This window comes from Pelmatolapia mariae, linkage group LG20 (assembly GCF_036321145.2).
Source record: "Pelmatolapia mariae isolate MD_Pm_ZW linkage group LG20, Pm_UMD_F_2, whole genome shotgun sequence".
In the NCBI taxonomy this organism is placed as follows: Eukaryota; Metazoa; Chordata; class Actinopteri; order Cichliformes; family Cichlidae; genus Pelmatolapia; species Pelmatolapia mariae.
The window spans coordinates 17,785,111-17,802,367 of NC_086244.1; the positions used below are offsets into that span (position 1 = coordinate 17,785,111).

Consider the following 17,257-nt stretch of genomic DNA (forward strand, 5'->3'; position numbering starts at 1 on the left):
ACGTTATTTTAGATACACTGAGTTTATGCGACCTCTTGTACAAATTTTTAAAAAAAGAGACGATTGTGTACAAATAAAACACATTTTATTGACAGTTAACAACATTCAAATTAATTTAAAAATGTACAGGATGAATTACAATGTCAACAGGTCTCTTAGTCACATTTTAAAAACAAAAAAAGGACTTCACTAATTCTTGCTTAAAGAGGACCCACTGTGCTTCGTATTTTCAGTCTATTAGAACAGCTTTGCATGCTTCATTTGAAATAATGCTTAGTGGACTTTATTGCAAGCCCTCAGATGGTCCAGAGCACCCAAAGTCCTTTCAACAGACTTCTTTCTGACAAACTGTCCTTTGCAAACAGAGGTTTTGAACAGGAGGTGTTTCAAACAGCAAATAAAGGTCCAGCAGCTAAAAACTGTCACAAATAAGGAAATGAGCATTTAGAGCAGTCTGAAGTCTGAGCTTTCTGCTCTCAGGATTACTTGGACTTGCTAACCTCAGTACTTGAAACTTGTTTAAGATGAGCACACACCTTGTAAGAGTTAAGTATATGACTGAGATAAAAACAGTAAAAGCATAACAGGTCCACTTTGAAGCCATTATTGAACACAATGAAAAGTTTCTGGTACTGATTAAACATACGCAGCATTTATAACACTGGATGAATTCATGTACATCTTTAACTGGTCTTTGCCACGCATGTTAAAAAAAAGAAAGTAAAAGAAACACTCTTTCACAATGTGACATAATAAATAGATTATTTGGTTTGCAATTATGGATGTTCAGGCTCACATAAAAACTTTGTTTCGGTTTTCACAAACCTCTCACACATGACTGTCTGTTTGACCTTCATGAACAGCAGCAAAAAACAAAAAAAATCCCATAAATTGCACCTTATTTTGCTAGGTCACTGGGAAACTTCAGATGACCACAATTGTGACAGTAATTCTTTTTAAATGGATGAAATATCACATTAAATGCATTGATTAGAATCCATGTTAAATTCACTGAAAACATTTTTGATCATAAGCAGTTGTTTGTGTGGAACTGCAGACTAACCCTCGAAGGTCATAATTAGCTGAAAAGGTAAAGTTTGGGGAAATGGCAGATTTGTCAGTCATAAAAGTAAAAGTAAACCGTAGCTGACAAATGTCTCAGGCAAAGAACATATTGCCTTACAAAACTAATACATGTAAGTTCTGTAAAATCTGACATGGTAGGAAAGTAGATTTGTGAAATGTAGACATTGACTGAGCAATTCCAAGGAACTGTCCACATCCAAAAACGGAATTTCCACTTTTTTTCTCATTCAAAGCGTTTGCTGCAAATCTACAAATGACCCCAAACAAAATCCTTAGTTTGAGCTGTGACAGGACTGATCGAGGCAGAACACTTTGCTTTGTATTTTCATACATTTGTGTTCTCTCCTCCAGTACAGGACATATCGTCTGCTCCATCACATGTAAAAACACTTTCCTGTTTTTTTTGATGTAGGCGAAGGCTCTTCACATTATCCTTCATCTTGTGTAGTCAAACTTTCTAGTTTGGCTTTGGATGAGAAGATGGGGCTAATTTAATGAAAAAGAGGGCTTTGGTTGACGTTCTGTGTGCAGTACCTCTGTTTAGTTATAGCAGCTAGTGCCCACCTACACTTCGACTCTCTCCAGTCACCCAGTCAATGATAATAAATGACAAACTCATGACCATGAAGATAAATCCCAATGCAGCAAAGCACGCAGCCTGCAGTAATAAAGGATAAGAAAACAACATGTGTATTAAGAACAGATAAAAGCTAATATATGGAGATTTACATGACCAAGAACAGTTAATACCATCTTTGATAGAGGAAGGATATACCTGAATCTTAGATCTTGACCGCAGGGGTTCCTGGTCTTCAGGAACAATTCGGATATAGAAAATTGCGGGTAGGATGAAAATGAGGCTGGGGGCGGATGTGGCTCCTGTAGATGATAGCACAGAATAAATAAGTGAGTTTATTTATTAGAAATAATTCATAGCATGATTTACAGATGATCTAGTCAGTATAATAAAAATATTTTATTAAACTTTTTTATACTCAACCATAAAACACATTTTTGTTCATCAAACAGCCACGAATAAAAGGACAATGACATCTGTTACAGTAATATGAAAAGGTAAGTTTGAATGTAGACTATGAAGTCCTGTAAAAAAACTAATTATGCTCTATGTACACTATGTTGTTTAATTTCACTGAGGTTAGTAGGCATTTATTTATGCACATGTCCTGCCACCATATTTTAGATGGGTTGAGGTCTGCACTTTGACTGGGCCATTTCAGTTATTTCGGCTGTAGATTTCCCGGTGTGTTTGGAATCACTGTCGTGTTGCATGAGCCAATTTGGGCCAAGCCTTATTTGTCAGACAGATGGCCTCATATTTGATTCCAGAATTCTCTGGCATACAGAGAAGTTCATGGTTGGCTCAGTGACTGGAAGGTGCACAGGTTCTATGGCTGCAAGCCCAAATCATCACCGCTCCACCACCATGCTTGATAGTTGGTATGAGGTATTTGTGCTAATATGCTGTTTTTTTGTTTTTTAAATACGGCACTGTGCATTATGGCCAGATATCTCCATTTTAATCTCATCCGTCTAAAGGACATTGTTCCAGGAGTCATTTGTTCCGATGCATGTCATGTTATGTTCTTTAGAAAGAAGAGGCTTTCTTCTCGCAATTCTTCCAAATGATCCATATATACATATCTTTTCTATTTGTATTATCATGAACTTAGAGATTTATGATTTTAACCGAAGCTTGTAAAAAAAAAAAAAATCCCATATAGAGTCAAGAATAGCCCCAATTTCGGAACTGAACAGCTGCATTTTTGCTGTGTAAACATACCAATAATGCCAAAGATGTCACGGATGGAGGGCACCAGGATAACAAGAAGATTGACCACGACGAGGAGACCAAAGGCAATGCCAATGTGTCTAACCCAGTGGAAAGGCTTGTCAGCGAAAAAGATCTGAAGCAAGGCCTTGCGGATCTGCAGACATCAGTAAGAAAATGAAGAATAAGATCAGATGACAAATATTAAGACCTATAATGTTTTAAACCTGATCTAGGTTCATTGCTTTAAGTAGTATTAAATGAACAGCTGTTAAGAAGCTGTTGGGTAAAGTCAACTTTATCCAATCTTTTAATGGGTGTTTTCTCACATTTGCTAAAAAAAATAGTTTATTATGTTGAAAATCGAGACCTTAACATAGTTTAAAGTTTCAGGTTAAAGAGGGACATTCAGAAGCATTTTTCTACCTCTTTAACAAATAGTTAAAGGGTGGATGAAATATGCTCAGCTGGATACTACTTTCATATTTGTATATTTAGTATTAAGCTAGCTTAACCTTTAAACTAGAACCAGCTAGCATGTTTTTGTGAAAAAACTTGGCATTACCTTTAGAGCTCACAACAAAAGCAGGCTCGTTGGTCACAGTAGTTCCCTGTTTAAACCACAACTTACCATTTTTGCAGTATGGTTTTTACGTAGTTAAAAAATAATAATACAACGTGTTAACTAGCAAGCTGTAGCTGTACAGTAGCTGATCCTGGTCACAATCCTTAAGCAAAGGCTTCAAAGATGTCACCCTCCCTTCATTTAGCTCTCTACTATGTCAGTCTCTATAATTTAACTCTAAAGGGCTTACACAGTGCATTCTTAAAATTCCTACTAAAATGTTTATTCCATTTAAAAATTGTCTGTCAAACAGTCAACTATTAATACTTCTTAAATTAGTTAAAGAAGGTTAAGTTAAAAAAAAAAAAAGGCCTTATAGTCAATACACTACTGAAAGTGAAAGAGTTGCCTTGAGTTTCATCCTTTCACTGTGGCACAGCACTGAAAGAGTCAAACTTTTTCAGTACATTAATTATTTTCATTTGGCAGAGCCAGTTATGTGATGTAGAGTCCTCATTAGCAGTTATTGATTTGTGATGTTAGGATTTTATGGCTGAGATAGGAACACTGTTAGGAAGCAATATAGAAGTTAGGACTATAGACTGCTTAATGCTACACTGTAAAATGTAATATTGTGTTTAATTAAAAATATTAAATAGGCTGAACTCAATTTTTATCAATTTGTTATTAGAACTCAATTTAAATAAGTTACCAGTACTTTTTATGCAAAAATGCTGATAAACTCGATTAATTTGAGTTGTCCTAACTTAGAAAAACTAAGTAAGCTGGAAGTTTTGCTTCTCTGGGCGGAAGGATGAAAGATGTGTTTTGAAAATGCCACGTGACTACCGTCCTCCTCCCTCCCGGATCAGTCCGCATGTTCATGGCACCAGCATTTGTTATGGAATATGTTGAGCAAACCTGGAGATATTATTGTTGTCATTGCTGTGGATCTTTACTGACTTGGTGAGTAAATGTTTACTCTTATTCAAACTGATTTTGTGGCTTCTCTTAGTTTAGCACCAGGTTTATAATCTTGCTAGCTAGTTAGTGTTAGCCTAGCGTTGCTGCTGCTGCTGGGGCTCATGTTACTTAAAAATTAACACCACAGCCTTAAAAACCTTACATAAAACTATGTCGGTGAATTTTTTTGTTGATTGTTTGAAATAAATTAGTGAGATAAGAGCCCAGACAAAATTCTTTGGGAGGTGCAGCCGTTAGGGGTGGGATAGGTGTGGGGGGTGGATAACAGAGCTCTCCGAAAACGTGGAAGCACTTTTGCAAATATGTGATATTTTGATAAATTAAGTAGATATTTGAGCATTACACAGCTACATTCTCGCCTGAAAATATCTTAAAAGTTTATTTTGTGACCCAGAAAGGGTAGTCTGTGGAAAAGGAGGATCGCATTTGTCGGCCACGGTTGTCGGAGCCTGTGCGCACTTGTAAGCGCGGCAATGGCGGAGGAGCGCGGCTAAAAAACTTATTACTTTTTCTAGGTCACAAAATAAACTTTTAAGATATTTTCAGGTGAGAATGTAGCTGTGTGAATTTCAAATATCTGCTCGATTTATCAAGACATCACATATTTGCAAAAATGCTCCGACGTTTTCATGCTTTGTGGCAGCTTTAGAACATCTGTGGCATCTATTAATGTCAAATCTAGCCTTTATTTAACAACATAAGCGAACTCCATGTTGCAGTGATTGCACAGCCATTAAGGATCAAATCAGTTTCTGAAAAATGTTCTGTTTTTTCTCCCTCTGCTTGCTTCTTACTGTCTTTGAGGCTCGGGACCAGCACTCCTGTTGTTGGACAGGAAGACATCAACTCAGTGGTAAGTATTTTGGTTTTCCAATATATTAGCAACTGTCAGTGACATTTATATTAATCAGGCTGAACTTTAATCATACTTTAGATCAGCCTGTTTTACTTATTGTTTTGTTTGTGCTTTGGTTTGGGGAAGTCTTTTCCTGTCTTCTGTCATTAGACTTGAGATATGACTGCACTAAGCTGTTGCTGTGACTCCAGTTAATTCTACAAGACATGCTGTGTAAGTAAACAAACAACAACAGTTTGGTCTGCATTTCTTGAAAGATCACATCCCCCAAACTTAGTTTAGAGGGTCTACACTGTATATAGTGAAGTCTGCAAGTTTTCTAACAGCAAAATTTGTTTTGTGCCCAAATTATTTTGCACATCATTAGAATGAAAGTTATTGCCCATGTTTGCATAGCCCTTTTTAAAATGATGCTTTCATGACAATATTGTGTGTTGCGTGGTGGTCACAGCTATCCAGACTGACAATTTGGGACATTGAATGTCACCTCTCCGGTGGGGAGGGAGCCTGAGATTGTCTAAATTGGAGTCTGTTTTATACCAAATGCAGAAAAAAATGTTTTAAGAAAGCAATTAAGTTCATGTTCCAAAAAATATGATTGTTTGGTTGCAGGATACCAGGAGAGATGAGTCCTCCGTCACAGATGGTGTGGTCAGTGAAGATGGTGGCCTGCAGGTTCAAGCTCATTGCATCTCCAACCCACATCCACTGCAACTGTACTGAAGGGAAGTTAAAGACTTTCTTCTGCACCTACATTTGGATCACCTCGATCCATGATAGTCATTCAGGCAGTAACGCCTGGACTGGAAACAAGCATCCTTAAAATATTACAACATTGCAGCTCCTGTGTTGGAATGCAAAACAAATGTGTTGTTTAAATTAGAGACTGCGCTTGTGACAGAACAACAAATATTTTATGTTAATTATGTAAATAATGTAAGTACAAAACAAACTTGTGGTAGGCCTAAACTTATTTTCAGAATAATTACATCTGAGACTTTGTTTCATTGTAAGATTATAACAGTGATGGCAATATAATTTTTATTCAGCAGAACAGTGTCCAGTGTCCTGTTGTACTTTGTTGTGTTTGAAAATAAAAGTTGTGCTCATTTTAACATCATTACAAAAATTGTTGTTAATTATTTTTAATCATATTCATGGTACCACAAATTGTTTTTTCATTTAGTTGAACTTGAAATGTTTGTCAGTAGGTAAACAATTGGTATTGTCAGAAAGTCAGAAATATCAAGTTATTCTTAATACTGCAGACTTGCAATGTATAAGTTGTCCTAACAGTCATCCTAAGTAAGCTTTACTTAGTTTTTTTGAGGCAACGAGTTTCCATAATTTTTTTGAGTTCTGGGAACTAACACGACTGTGTACATTTTGAGTACAGTGTACTCAAAATGAGTAAGTTGCCCTAACTTGGTCATCTTACGTAAACTTGATCCAATTTTTTTGAGTTCTGGGAACAAATGAGCTTGTAGAGAGTACTCAAAATAAATACGTTGTCCTAACTTAGTCATTTTTAGCTAAGCTTTACTCAATTTTTTTGAGGCAACGAGTTTCCATAATTTTTTTGAGTTCTGGGAACTAATTAGATTTTACAGTGTATGTGTCCTTGTGTTTACTATGAACTTGCAGCATAATTCTAACCTGTGTGAACCTGGGTAAAAATTTTCCAAAAATATTAAAGTTTTCTCAGGCCTATCTAACAGATAAGTTTAAAAATGAAATTCTTCAAAATAACTGTTGCCTTGGAGTGCCACTGGGCTCAATACTGGGCCCAGTATATTCAGGTCAGTATCATTTATTCACACAAGGAACCATCATGAATCAACTCTGCCTCACTCACATGATGCCAGTTATAACTGTTACATAGACAACAGACTTGAAAATTGATTTAATAAATAGCTACACTGTAATATCTTTAGGTTCGTTCAGATGTCAAGGGTGATTATGTTTGTTGTTTGTTTTTACTTAGCCAATGGTCTGTATATTTCTTTAACAATTAACTAATGTAGAAAATAGTCAATTACCAGACTAATTGCTGCCCTTCTGTTAGTTTTATTCAATTTTTAAAATCTATATTACTGCATTTATCTTTGTATAATACACAAAAACTCTATCTCTCTGTGTGTGCATGTGCATATGTCTGTGTTTTTTTGGTCACCACCTAATCTGACATGATCAAGAGCTGAACAGCCAAACCTGACATACAGGTAAAACTTATCATGTTACCTAGCAACTACCTAGCCACATATATAGATAGTATAAAATACAGATGTAGCTTCTAGGATAAAAAAAGAAACATATTTTGCAGAAGTGCTTTAAGCTAATTTCTGATCTGAAGGCCACCAGATGGCGATATATGTGGCTGCAAAAGACAGTCCTATAGTAGTCTATGGGAAAATTTCTATCTTGACCTGTGTAAAAACTTCCCGGTTCACTTTTTGGGCTCAGTCACTCATTATGGTCATATTGAATTTAAAAAAAAAGTAAATCTTATTCAGACAGGGTTTCAAAATGGAGGATTATCTATCTATCTGTGAAGTTGAACACTCATTGGCTACAAATTTGTCAGTCATGCCATTACACATTTTTATATGTGGACCCACAGTCACACCCACTTTAATGTCCCTATAGCATCATATGAAAGCATATGGAAAGAATGTGGAAAGTTAAGCCTTTCGCTCTCATGGTACATGTGCCTTTAAACAACATCTTGTATAAACGTTCTTCTACTTCTCTTATATGCAATTATTATTTTTAACTAATATCACTGATGTCTTACCGGGAAGAGAACCACAGGAACAGTCAGAGTTACAGCTACAAGCACAGCCAGACGTACACAGAGGATCAAGACATCCAGTGGGTCCACGCGAATATAGGTGTGTAACAGCTCTGACTCCACAGCGCCTAGACAGAGAAGCAGACAGCCTTTTACATACAGTATCTTGCGTGGTTTCCTTCTTTCACAATACTGTAAGTTAAATCTCACAACACTTCAAAGCAGAATAACAAAGTGACTATTCACTTGTATAGCCGTGAAAGGTCACATCTTACCATAAAAAGTGAGGTAACCAAAAAGAGCTGTCAGCAGGTACATGACAAACATGGCCAGGATGGAGATGTTAGCAACATTCTGCATGCGTTTCTTGGTGGCACTAGAGTAAAACAAAACAGATAAATTACAATAATTTGTCTTAAAAATTTACAGTGTGAAGCAGTAAAAAACAAATATTAAAAATTAAAACTTACTTTCGGAGCTCAGTGTAGATTGGTAGCACTTCTGGGTGGCAGACAAAGGCAAAAGCCAAAATTGGGATGGTGTATGCTGTCTACAGCCAAAACACAGCAAAGGTCAGTAACACAGTTATGGTTGCTATATTCTTAACGCTGCTGTTGACATAACACACCTTAGTTTTGTTGACTTAATACACTCCAGTGCAAAAAATATAGCTTGCTGTGCAAATCATTAAATAAAAATACACATGACACAGCAGGAAACTAGGCACAGGCACCGTGAAAATGTTTGTTCACTAACCTGTGGGTTCATGGTAAATAGCTTGGAATCACAGAAGCCATCTGCTGTAGAATCAACACTGTAATGGTCAGCAGCAGTTTTGTTATGATGATCATCTGCCAGTGGACATGGGATGTTGAATTTCTTGTATATCACCTGGGGAGACATGCTCATAGCTTAATCAAAGACAAATATTTAACGGAAGCGCGGTGGGTTATATTGTATGTATCTTTAATATCTCACCGAAATGAGAAAAAACACCATACAGGAGAGCGAGAAACCGCTGGTATAGCCAAGGTAACCTGGATCGCAATAACAGCAGAATGTTAACGTTATTTATGGTCTTAGACAGTAGAGAGAGAAAAGGAGGCAATAATGTTACTTTAATTTAATCAATGCAGGATATGAAAACAAGGCAGAACAAAGGATAGTGTAAACATGATGCAAGTAGGGGAGGATGAGTAGTAATACTAATAACTACAAAAAAAAGAAAATGTGCAACAGAATGAAAAACATACCAAGGTGTTTCATGAGTGCTAGAGGAAGGATGATGAGAACACTAACTATGATGATCAAGTAGTTTCCATTCAAGAACCACTCTCTAAGAGACAGCCAAAAGAACAGATGTAAAAAAAAATAAAATTAGTGTGTTCCTAAACAAAAATGAAACTGATTTATGTGACTCTAAGTTAGAAAATTGCTTTCACACTCACCCCGTGTTCTCCTGTTTACCGCAGAAAGCTTGAATAACCAGTGGGAGCTCAGACTTTACGATGAAGAGATAGCTTGACATAGCTGAAAAGAAACCAAAACAAACTTATTTTGCGTTCATATTTATATTTATATGTAGTTTTATGACCAGCGTCAGAGGTAAATGAAATGGAAGGAAAATTGATGACATTACCTCCAATATTATGTACTGTTATGATGACGGCAGCCAGCATTTTCCCTGGGTGGCCAAAAGCCCGATATCCAAGCTGCTCATAAGCCCGGATGCCTGAAAACACATAAACTCTGTGTATGCGTTCAAGCTATGAACATACAAATTGCTCTGTGGCTACATGCTTGGTAATTCTCTGCCTTACCAACAACTCCAGCACTTTTTAGCAGAAGATGAATTGAATATGCAGACAGAAGAGCAATGCAGACCAACAGGATTCTGAAACACATAAGACATTTACATTCTTTTAAAAAACATATTCACAAAACTATTCTGTTACTCTGAAGTTATTGTGATTGTTGTCATTTTGTTTTTTAGTTGTTTTTTCCCCCCCCACTCACACAAGAGAGTTTGGCTTTGAGAGACTGGCTCTCCAGTCAGCCGTTACCTCCCTTCCCCCCTGCCACATAGCACAGGTCTGATCCAACCAGGCGTGTCTTGGATCTGATCAGTGGGGTCTATATTTAACCACTCAAGTCTGATTTAGAGAAGCCGCGTGTGCATGAGCTCTAATGTACAATCTGACAGATCACAGTTTGCACATTAGAAGTTGTATGTAGCTGTTGGTGTACACCGATAGGTCACGGACAGAAACATCAGTTATCCCCTTGCCATCACACAAACCTGCCCAAACACAAATAAACACAAAGAACAAGATGATACACATTGGTGAGGCTCTACTTCTGGCCTTATAAGGACCCTCTATTAAATATATCCCATCTGTATCTACTATTGCAAACTGTGACCTTACCATGAAAGATAAACACAGTTTGAATAGAAAACAAAGAAACTATTCTCTACAGAAAAGGAACAAAAATGATCTTTAAAATAACAGAAAAGCAAAGACCGTAAGCTTCTAAGAAAAACTATTAACTCTCAGTCCTTTGAAAAGTAGACTAAACAAAACGACTTCAGTTTGCAGAAACCTTAGCTGTGTCAGTCTATAGTTTATATGCCCAAATGCTCACATGATAAACAGCCCTGCTGTAGCCTCTAGGAGAGCACACATTCTACTTTACCCAGTTACTAAATATAAATTACAAGAAGCTGAAATCAATCTGCTGTAATTCAGTTTGCAAAAAAGAGAAAGACACAATTTCAGCACATCAGTGTGAGCAAATACATTCTCCTATATGAGTGGAAACACACACACACACACACACACACACACACACACAGAGGCATGCATAGTGACAGAGGGCACAAAGTTCAGCCAAAACTGGGGTTTTCTGTTTGGCTTGGAGACTCACATAAAAAGCAAGATCCCTGTGTTGGACATTGCATAAGCCAGTCCCAGGATCCCACTGCCCATTATGGCATTACTGAGGTTAAAGATGGACATGCCAAACGAAGTCTTTCCCTCGAACTGCAGCAAGAGGACAACAGAGGATGCCATTTGAGTTCATAGACAGAAATTACATAGTATTTATTGTATTTCAGTTTACTAAAACAAACAAGCACTCACATCTGTAAAGTGGGTTTCTTTCTTTGCACCAGGTTTATGTGGGAGAAACTCCTCCTGCTCGGCCAAGGCATCAATTGGATCAAACCTGCAACTAAAGATTAAAAGTGGGCTAAAACTAGGAAGTAGAACAAGCTTAAAAAGCTGTAAAACACTCACATTTCGTAGATGAAATTTAGAATCTCCCTGAGTTGAAATTTGACCCGATTGCTGTGATAAGATGCACCCAATCAGTCCCTAAGTCTTACCCATCTTCTTTGCTGTGTCCATTCATCTTCTGAAGCTCCATTTTGGTTGGGTTGGTTGATGTAATTGCTGAAATAAAAGAAGAGCAGTTTTCAGACTTTTAAATAGACATATTCACTTAAAAAGTATTTGCCTAAATTTGGAAATATTTTTGCTAGCAGAGGGTATGATGACAACTCTAGTTGTTTTTACTCTGCATACATAACATTCCAACATGGTCCATGCACCAGTCTTCTCAACTTTCCATTATTTATGAAAAAACAAAAATGTGCAGGTTGACCTCGTCGTGCGCTTTTGTACATTTTTGTTTATTGTGTCGCATACATTTTCTATGATTTATGTTGAAGTTGTTAAATTTGATGGGTGTCTCGGGATAATTAAGACTTGTTATACATTTATGAGAAGTTAAATAAGGTGCGGCTTAGGTCTTCAGGGCAATAAACGGAAGATTATTACAGTGGTATTCTGAGAAAGGTGCTCAAATGTCCTCGTCCTCTTTAGGTAAACAAGTTCTCGTACCTCAGAAGAGGCCAGAATGAATATGTACTTCTTGCCAGTTTTAAAAGGGTAGTACTATTTCAGTCTTTAGATATATGACTGTCATTTTTCTGGCTTCCTAAAGCAGACTTTGTTGGTGTTGTTTAATTGTATGGTCGTTTTCTGGAGAGAAGATATGGTTCCTTTAAAAAAACAAAAACAAAACAAAAATAACTGAGAATGAAGGAGTTGCATGGGAATGTACTTTTAAAGAGAAACGACTACATTGTTGTTCTTGCAAAGGACAAGAAAAACTAAACAAAAATTTAAACTCTTAATTTGGAGTTCTCTTTCCTACATAATATATATAGATAAAGTATAAATGACAGCTAAGTTGATTCACAAAATAAAATTCCCGGGAAACTGGCGCTTTCACTTAGGGCGCCATTCAATTTTATCCTTGTGTGTAATTAAAGGCTTTAAATAACAAATGTTGTTGTAGGACTTATGTTGCTCTAATCTGCCATGAGCCACACAAAGCTGGCATGGAGACACTGCACTGGGAATGAGCGTAGGTCTGTGCTCCTGCCACAGGGTCATGAGATACTTCTCCTCTCTTTCAGCCAAACTGCCCTCAGGGTTTTCACATCTGACCCCTAAGGTCAGTCTTGCGCTACATTTTGCCATTCCTTAAGAGTTTCACACAAAACTGGAATTTCACATGTCCTACGCTCAGCACTGAAAAGGCCTGTAGACGTGTAATAAACCATACACCTCTGAGCTTGATAGCAGTGGGCAACTGAGATAAACAAAGGACTGCTGTGTAAATGGTGCTTTTTAGTCTAAATACAGAGTAGCCTTTTCCCTGCACATTGGCCTCAAGTCAGCTTTGGTTTGAGCAACTTTCTTTAGCCACATACCCACTAACTTTCCCATGGCCCATAGCCAACACACACAACCAACAAAGCAACGACTAAATGTCAGGGACAAGCTTTCAAACGGTGGGGGAAACCAGCTGTTCAATTTCTGGTATCTTCACTTAACAAAAATTTGTCTAAATTAGTTCATGACTTACCACAAAAAGACATTTTTAACTCAAATTTTAAAAACTTTTTTTTTTATTGCAACAAGCCTTGTTGCAAAAGATTGAGTGAAACCCAGCGCACCAGCTGCTTGTTCCACGTTTCAGTTTTCACTGGCCCTCAGAGCAGCTTTTCCACAGAGTGGGGAAAAAGCTTATAACAAGAAAAAAATACTTCTGAGATTTTGTCCTTATTTTTATTTTACACCCAAGCTTCTCCTCTGCAGGGAGTTCATTTTTTAGTAATTACTAAATATGTTTAACTGATACATGAAACCATCTATGGACAACCTTTACAATGAGAAAAATCAAAACATATCAAGTTAAACATGATCATACATATATATTACTGTATCTTAGTATCCAGCAGCGCTACCACATGGCTTTTGTCTGATGCAAGACCAGCTCACTATTGACAGTTAGCCCTTCCCTTCTGTTCAACATGTACAAGGAACTGACTTAAAGGACACGTATTTTTGTTGTAACTCACCCTTGCGATTCCCAAAGAAAGCTAGGTTTCTTTTCTGAATATTAACAGAATAAATCCTTGTGTAGATTCATTCAATTTTCAGACTTCTAGTGTTTCTATGTAGCTTTGTTCCTAGGAGTCTCACCAAATCTTCTTGGTAGTAAGGAGAGGAGAGAGTGAGAGAGATTAGTGAGGCTGGGAGGGAGAGCTGCAGGAAATGGGAACACCCATACTTAACCCTTTGTTAAACCAGCAACACAGGTAGTGCTGACGTTGGAGAGGCTTTGTAGGGATCCTCTCACCAGGTGGTTGCAGTGGAAAGGTGTGAACAATACTGGGTATAACAAGGCAATAAATCACATGTGGATTTCACGGAAAGTCAGTACTTCAAACCTTCCACTAATCCCACATACTCATTATTCAGAAGGGCTTCTGGTCTTTAAACAAAAGATCAGCCGTGTCATTGCAGAGTATGCAAGCAGAAAGGTGGGTGTCATCTCTGATGGGTTTTATTATAGCTTTAACAGATATTCACTAACAGTTTTCCTCCCCTCTGGAAGTCATGCAGATTGTAATTAGCTTAGGAGATAAGTGCTTATTTAAGACTGATCACATGTGGAGGTGCTTAAGAGTGGATTTGTTGTGTGTGCGCTTGATTGAAAACAAACCCTGAGACCTGAATTCAAGCGTTACACTGGAAAAGAGCACGTCATTAAAACATGACACATTTACAGATCTTTCAGAGGTTCTCACAAACTTCAAACACTTCAGAAAGGCGAATATTTTCACTTTCATCAATAACAGAAGACATCCCTGTCATTTATACATATATGCAGTGATCAGCAAATGTACTGGATCACCACCAAATGGAAGGTTCATAAGAAAGCTAACCTAAACAAAAATGTAAAGAAAAATGTGTTTCTGTAATGTGTCAATCCACCTGTATGCACAAGCTCTAAGATCTAAATCATATATTTAATGCTAAAATTCCATTGTTGCTGTTATTAGTGAATTTTCAAATTTCACTGTTTTACAAAACAGCTGAAAAGTAGTATGCCATTTTTTTTGTTGATTTTTTTTTTTTTTTTAGTAAAAATGCCAAACTGCAGTTATTTTTTCACATTCCCGAAGAGATAAAATTCTGTGGTTTAATATTGCTTGCTTGGTTGAATGCTCGATTAATTTCAGACTTTCAGAGAAGTCCAATGTGCCGGCTCAAATTTGGGTCTAAAAATGTGAATTCAGTTTGTTATATGCTTGATAAATAGCACAATAACTTTTTAGTTTTAAGGAGTTTTTTGAGAGATTTCTAAAAAGTGTTTTTATGACAGGCAGTCTAATACATTTGTTAAGCACTCTATGTCACCTAAATGAAGTAATGTAAACATATTTTGAATGTGGTCTAGGTGTTACCAGAACTAAAATGTCATCTCCTTCTAAGAATTGTTTCGGTTGGTTGATAAGATTCAACGTAAGTGGCATGTAAGCTTTAGCTGCACATGAAGAAAACACCCACATTCCTTTATCTCACCATGACACACACATGTTGGAACATATCTGTTATATAAGTTCATATCTTCTGATGATGCACACAGCTTTGTTTTAACATCTCTGAATGACTTGTTTTTTGCATATTAAGAAAGCTGGATAAAAAAAGACAAGGTCACTACTTTTTAGAGTAAAGAGCTGGTTAGAAGATCAGAACAGGTCAGAACAGTAAAAGAAAGCAATGAATTTGTGTACAAATTTGTAGTGGACGGAGCAACTATTCTAGGCAACTATCATATCTGATGTAGAAAATGCTCCGTGAGGTGACATTCTGTGCTGGTAAAATCATGCCCTGAGCATTTAACTTTATGTTTCTTGGAACAAAAAGTCAAGCAAGCATCTGCAGCCGAGATGATCTCTCATTTCATCTAGTCATTTAAATTTCCTCTGTGCTGTGACAACGACCAACATGTGCGCAGATGACAATAGAGATACAACCTCATCTGAAGGGTTAAAGCAGAAATGCGCAAATGTTCTTTGTTTTCTTGTTTCTGTAATGAACACTAGTAGTCACCAGTAGCTGTAACAGCAATTTGCTAGACATCTTTTGCCGTCTTAGAATGGGAAGTCGTGCAGCTCACGTCTCCAGTCTTTGTACTCACCTAATTACAGTCAGAAAGAAGATGAATGTATTCTGTCCAGAAAAAAGTAACAGGATAAAAGTTCAAACTTAGTTGGTTCAAGTCCAAAAGCAGCTTTTCACAGGGTCATGAGCTCCTCTTTGGCTCTAAGAGCAGAGGGAAAAAAATGGGGGAAGGAGGGACATTGCAAATGCGCGCGTAAAGAAATTTCCTCTTCTCAGAAGCCAAGGCACTCCCACACTGATAAGGGTACGTGCTGTTACTTTATGTAGCATTTGGACATTGGCAAGATTGATACTTTCTGTTCTACTTCTTTTTTTTTAAAACCTATGGAATGGTTTGCCATATTGAAGTAATATTTCTACTGTGAACCCTAAAACTGGGGGCAAAAATACATCTGATACCAATTTAAATACTCCAATTCCTGGCCTGCATAACAGTTGTTGTAATACAGTCATGCAGCTGGTAGTGTGAATAACACGTGCTTCTGTGGAAAGTTACATTTCATTTCATTTCAGCAATGCATCTACTCACTACTGTTGCCATCTAGTGGGTATAAACATATTTTTTAACGTTAGGAGAGTCAGAGTCAGGGGAAGGTAAAGAGATCTGGAGAACATGCAAACTTCACACAGAAAGACCCCAGCCTGAATTTGAATCCAGGACCTTCTTGCTGTGAGGTAACAATGCTAACCACCAACCTAAGTGCACAAAAAATTATAAACGCATACATATTATGTGACACAGAAACTAAAATGGTGTTTATACACAGGCCTGTCTCAAGCTGTCGGACTACGACTTTCGTCTTTCATTAATTAATTAATACAAAAAAGGTAAAAGTTCCTTTAGCCCAAAGGTAATGTGCTCTAATAGTTTGTTTGGTGCAACAAACTGTAAAAAAGACAAAACAAAAAGCAGTAGTAGAATTATTTTTGTAATAATATATAAGGAAGGAAAGTTAATAGTCCTGAAATTGTTGAAGCTGAAGCTTAAAAATACTTAACATTTTTGTTTGAAAAGCGACAAACCCAGCCATGAGAAGCCATAAGCCAGAGTCAGCACACCCATCGTGCCAGTCCCACGCCTGGATAAGTGGGAAGGGTTGCGTCAGGAAGTGCATCCAGCGTAAGATTTTTGCCATACCCAAGATGTGGATCATCAATAAGACTTCCACAACATTACCATAACAGTGCTGTTGACCAGCTGGGTGCCAATGGCCAAAGATAGAAGAGGAACAGTGGGGGAAGGAGTGTTCAGAGATAGCAAGAGAGACATAGGACTGTGCTGTTAGAAGAGCTTGCTAGGAATAGGGTGAGATGGAGGCAAAAGAGCTACTGTGGTGACTCCTGAAAGACCCAGCCTAAAAGGAGGAAAACATCTGATTACCCCAAATGTTTCGCTGACCAAGTGAATATGAATGAGCAGAACCTTTAATCAACAAATCTAATCTGCTCACTTATTTCAGCATTTAGAACAAATGGAACCAAATTCAAAGTAATATAAAACTACTGTGTTTTATTATTTTGATATGAAAAAGAAAAATACAACAACTACAACATACAACTATGAAGCAATGTTAAAACAATTGTTTATGCTGAAACTGATGGACCTTAATGTAAACATGTCACTTTGCTTTGTCAACCCATG

At 37.2% G+C, this 17,257-nt stretch overlaps 2 protein-coding genes across 3 annotated transcripts in view; both read right to left on the reverse strand.

The window, feature by feature from the left end:
- Positions 1-69: 69 nt before the first annotated feature.
- Positions 70-15,751, reverse strand: LOC134618034 (sodium-coupled neutral amino acid transporter 3-like). 2 transcript variants are annotated; one of them, XM_063463211.1, is made up of 16 exons: positions 15,632-15,751; positions 11,457-11,523; positions 11,212-11,302; positions 10,997-11,112; positions 9,892-9,965; positions 9,711-9,803; positions 9,520-9,601; positions 9,325-9,407; positions 9,050-9,108; positions 8,828-8,962; positions 8,542-8,621; positions 8,347-8,447; positions 8,075-8,199; positions 2,888-3,032; positions 1,862-1,965; positions 70-1,744 (listed from the first exon to the last, which is right to left on the reverse strand). In XM_063463211.1, the coding sequence occupies exons 2-16, from the start codon at positions 11,495-11,497 to the stop codon at positions 1,640-1,642; spliced, it is 1,434 nt and encodes a 477-aa protein (XP_063319281.1). In that variant the 5' UTR covers positions 11,498-11,523; positions 15,632-15,751; the 3' UTR covers positions 70-1,639. The 2 variants fall into 2 exon arrangements, with proteins under 2 accessions (XP_063319281.1, XP_063319280.1); XM_063463210.1 differs by lacking the exon at positions 15,632-15,751 and adding an exon at positions 13,503-13,663.
- Positions 15,752-17,124: 1,373 nt separating this feature from the next.
- apex2 (APEX nuclease (apurinic/apyrimidinic endonuclease) 2) overlaps positions 17,125-17,257 on the reverse strand; it is a 5,764-nt gene continuing 5,631 nt past the window's right edge. The window contains 1 exon segment of the mRNA XM_063463968.1: positions 17,125-17,257. This exon segment is cut by the window's right edge and continues 1,075 nt beyond it. Within this exon segment, the coding sequence (XP_063320038.1) occupies positions 17,235-17,257 (23 nt within the window). The 3' untranslated portion in view covers positions 17,125-17,234.

What these genes read in the sequence shown, in the direction of transcription:
- LOC134618034 (XM_063463211.1), bottom strand. Translation starts at nt 11,497, where the DNA reads ATGGAGCTTCAGAAGATGAATGGACACAGCAAAGAAGATGG. An exon ending in AACAGTACATAATATTGGAG is followed by an intron (nt 9,602 to 9,710) that starts GTAATGTCATCA and finishes GTTTCTTTTCAG; the next exon opens with CTATGTCAAGCTATCTCTTC. An exon ending in ATCTACACTGAGCTCCGAAA is followed by an intron (nt 8,448 to 8,541) that starts GTAAGTTTTAAT and finishes GTTTTACTCTAG; the next exon opens with TGCCACCAAGAAACGCATGC.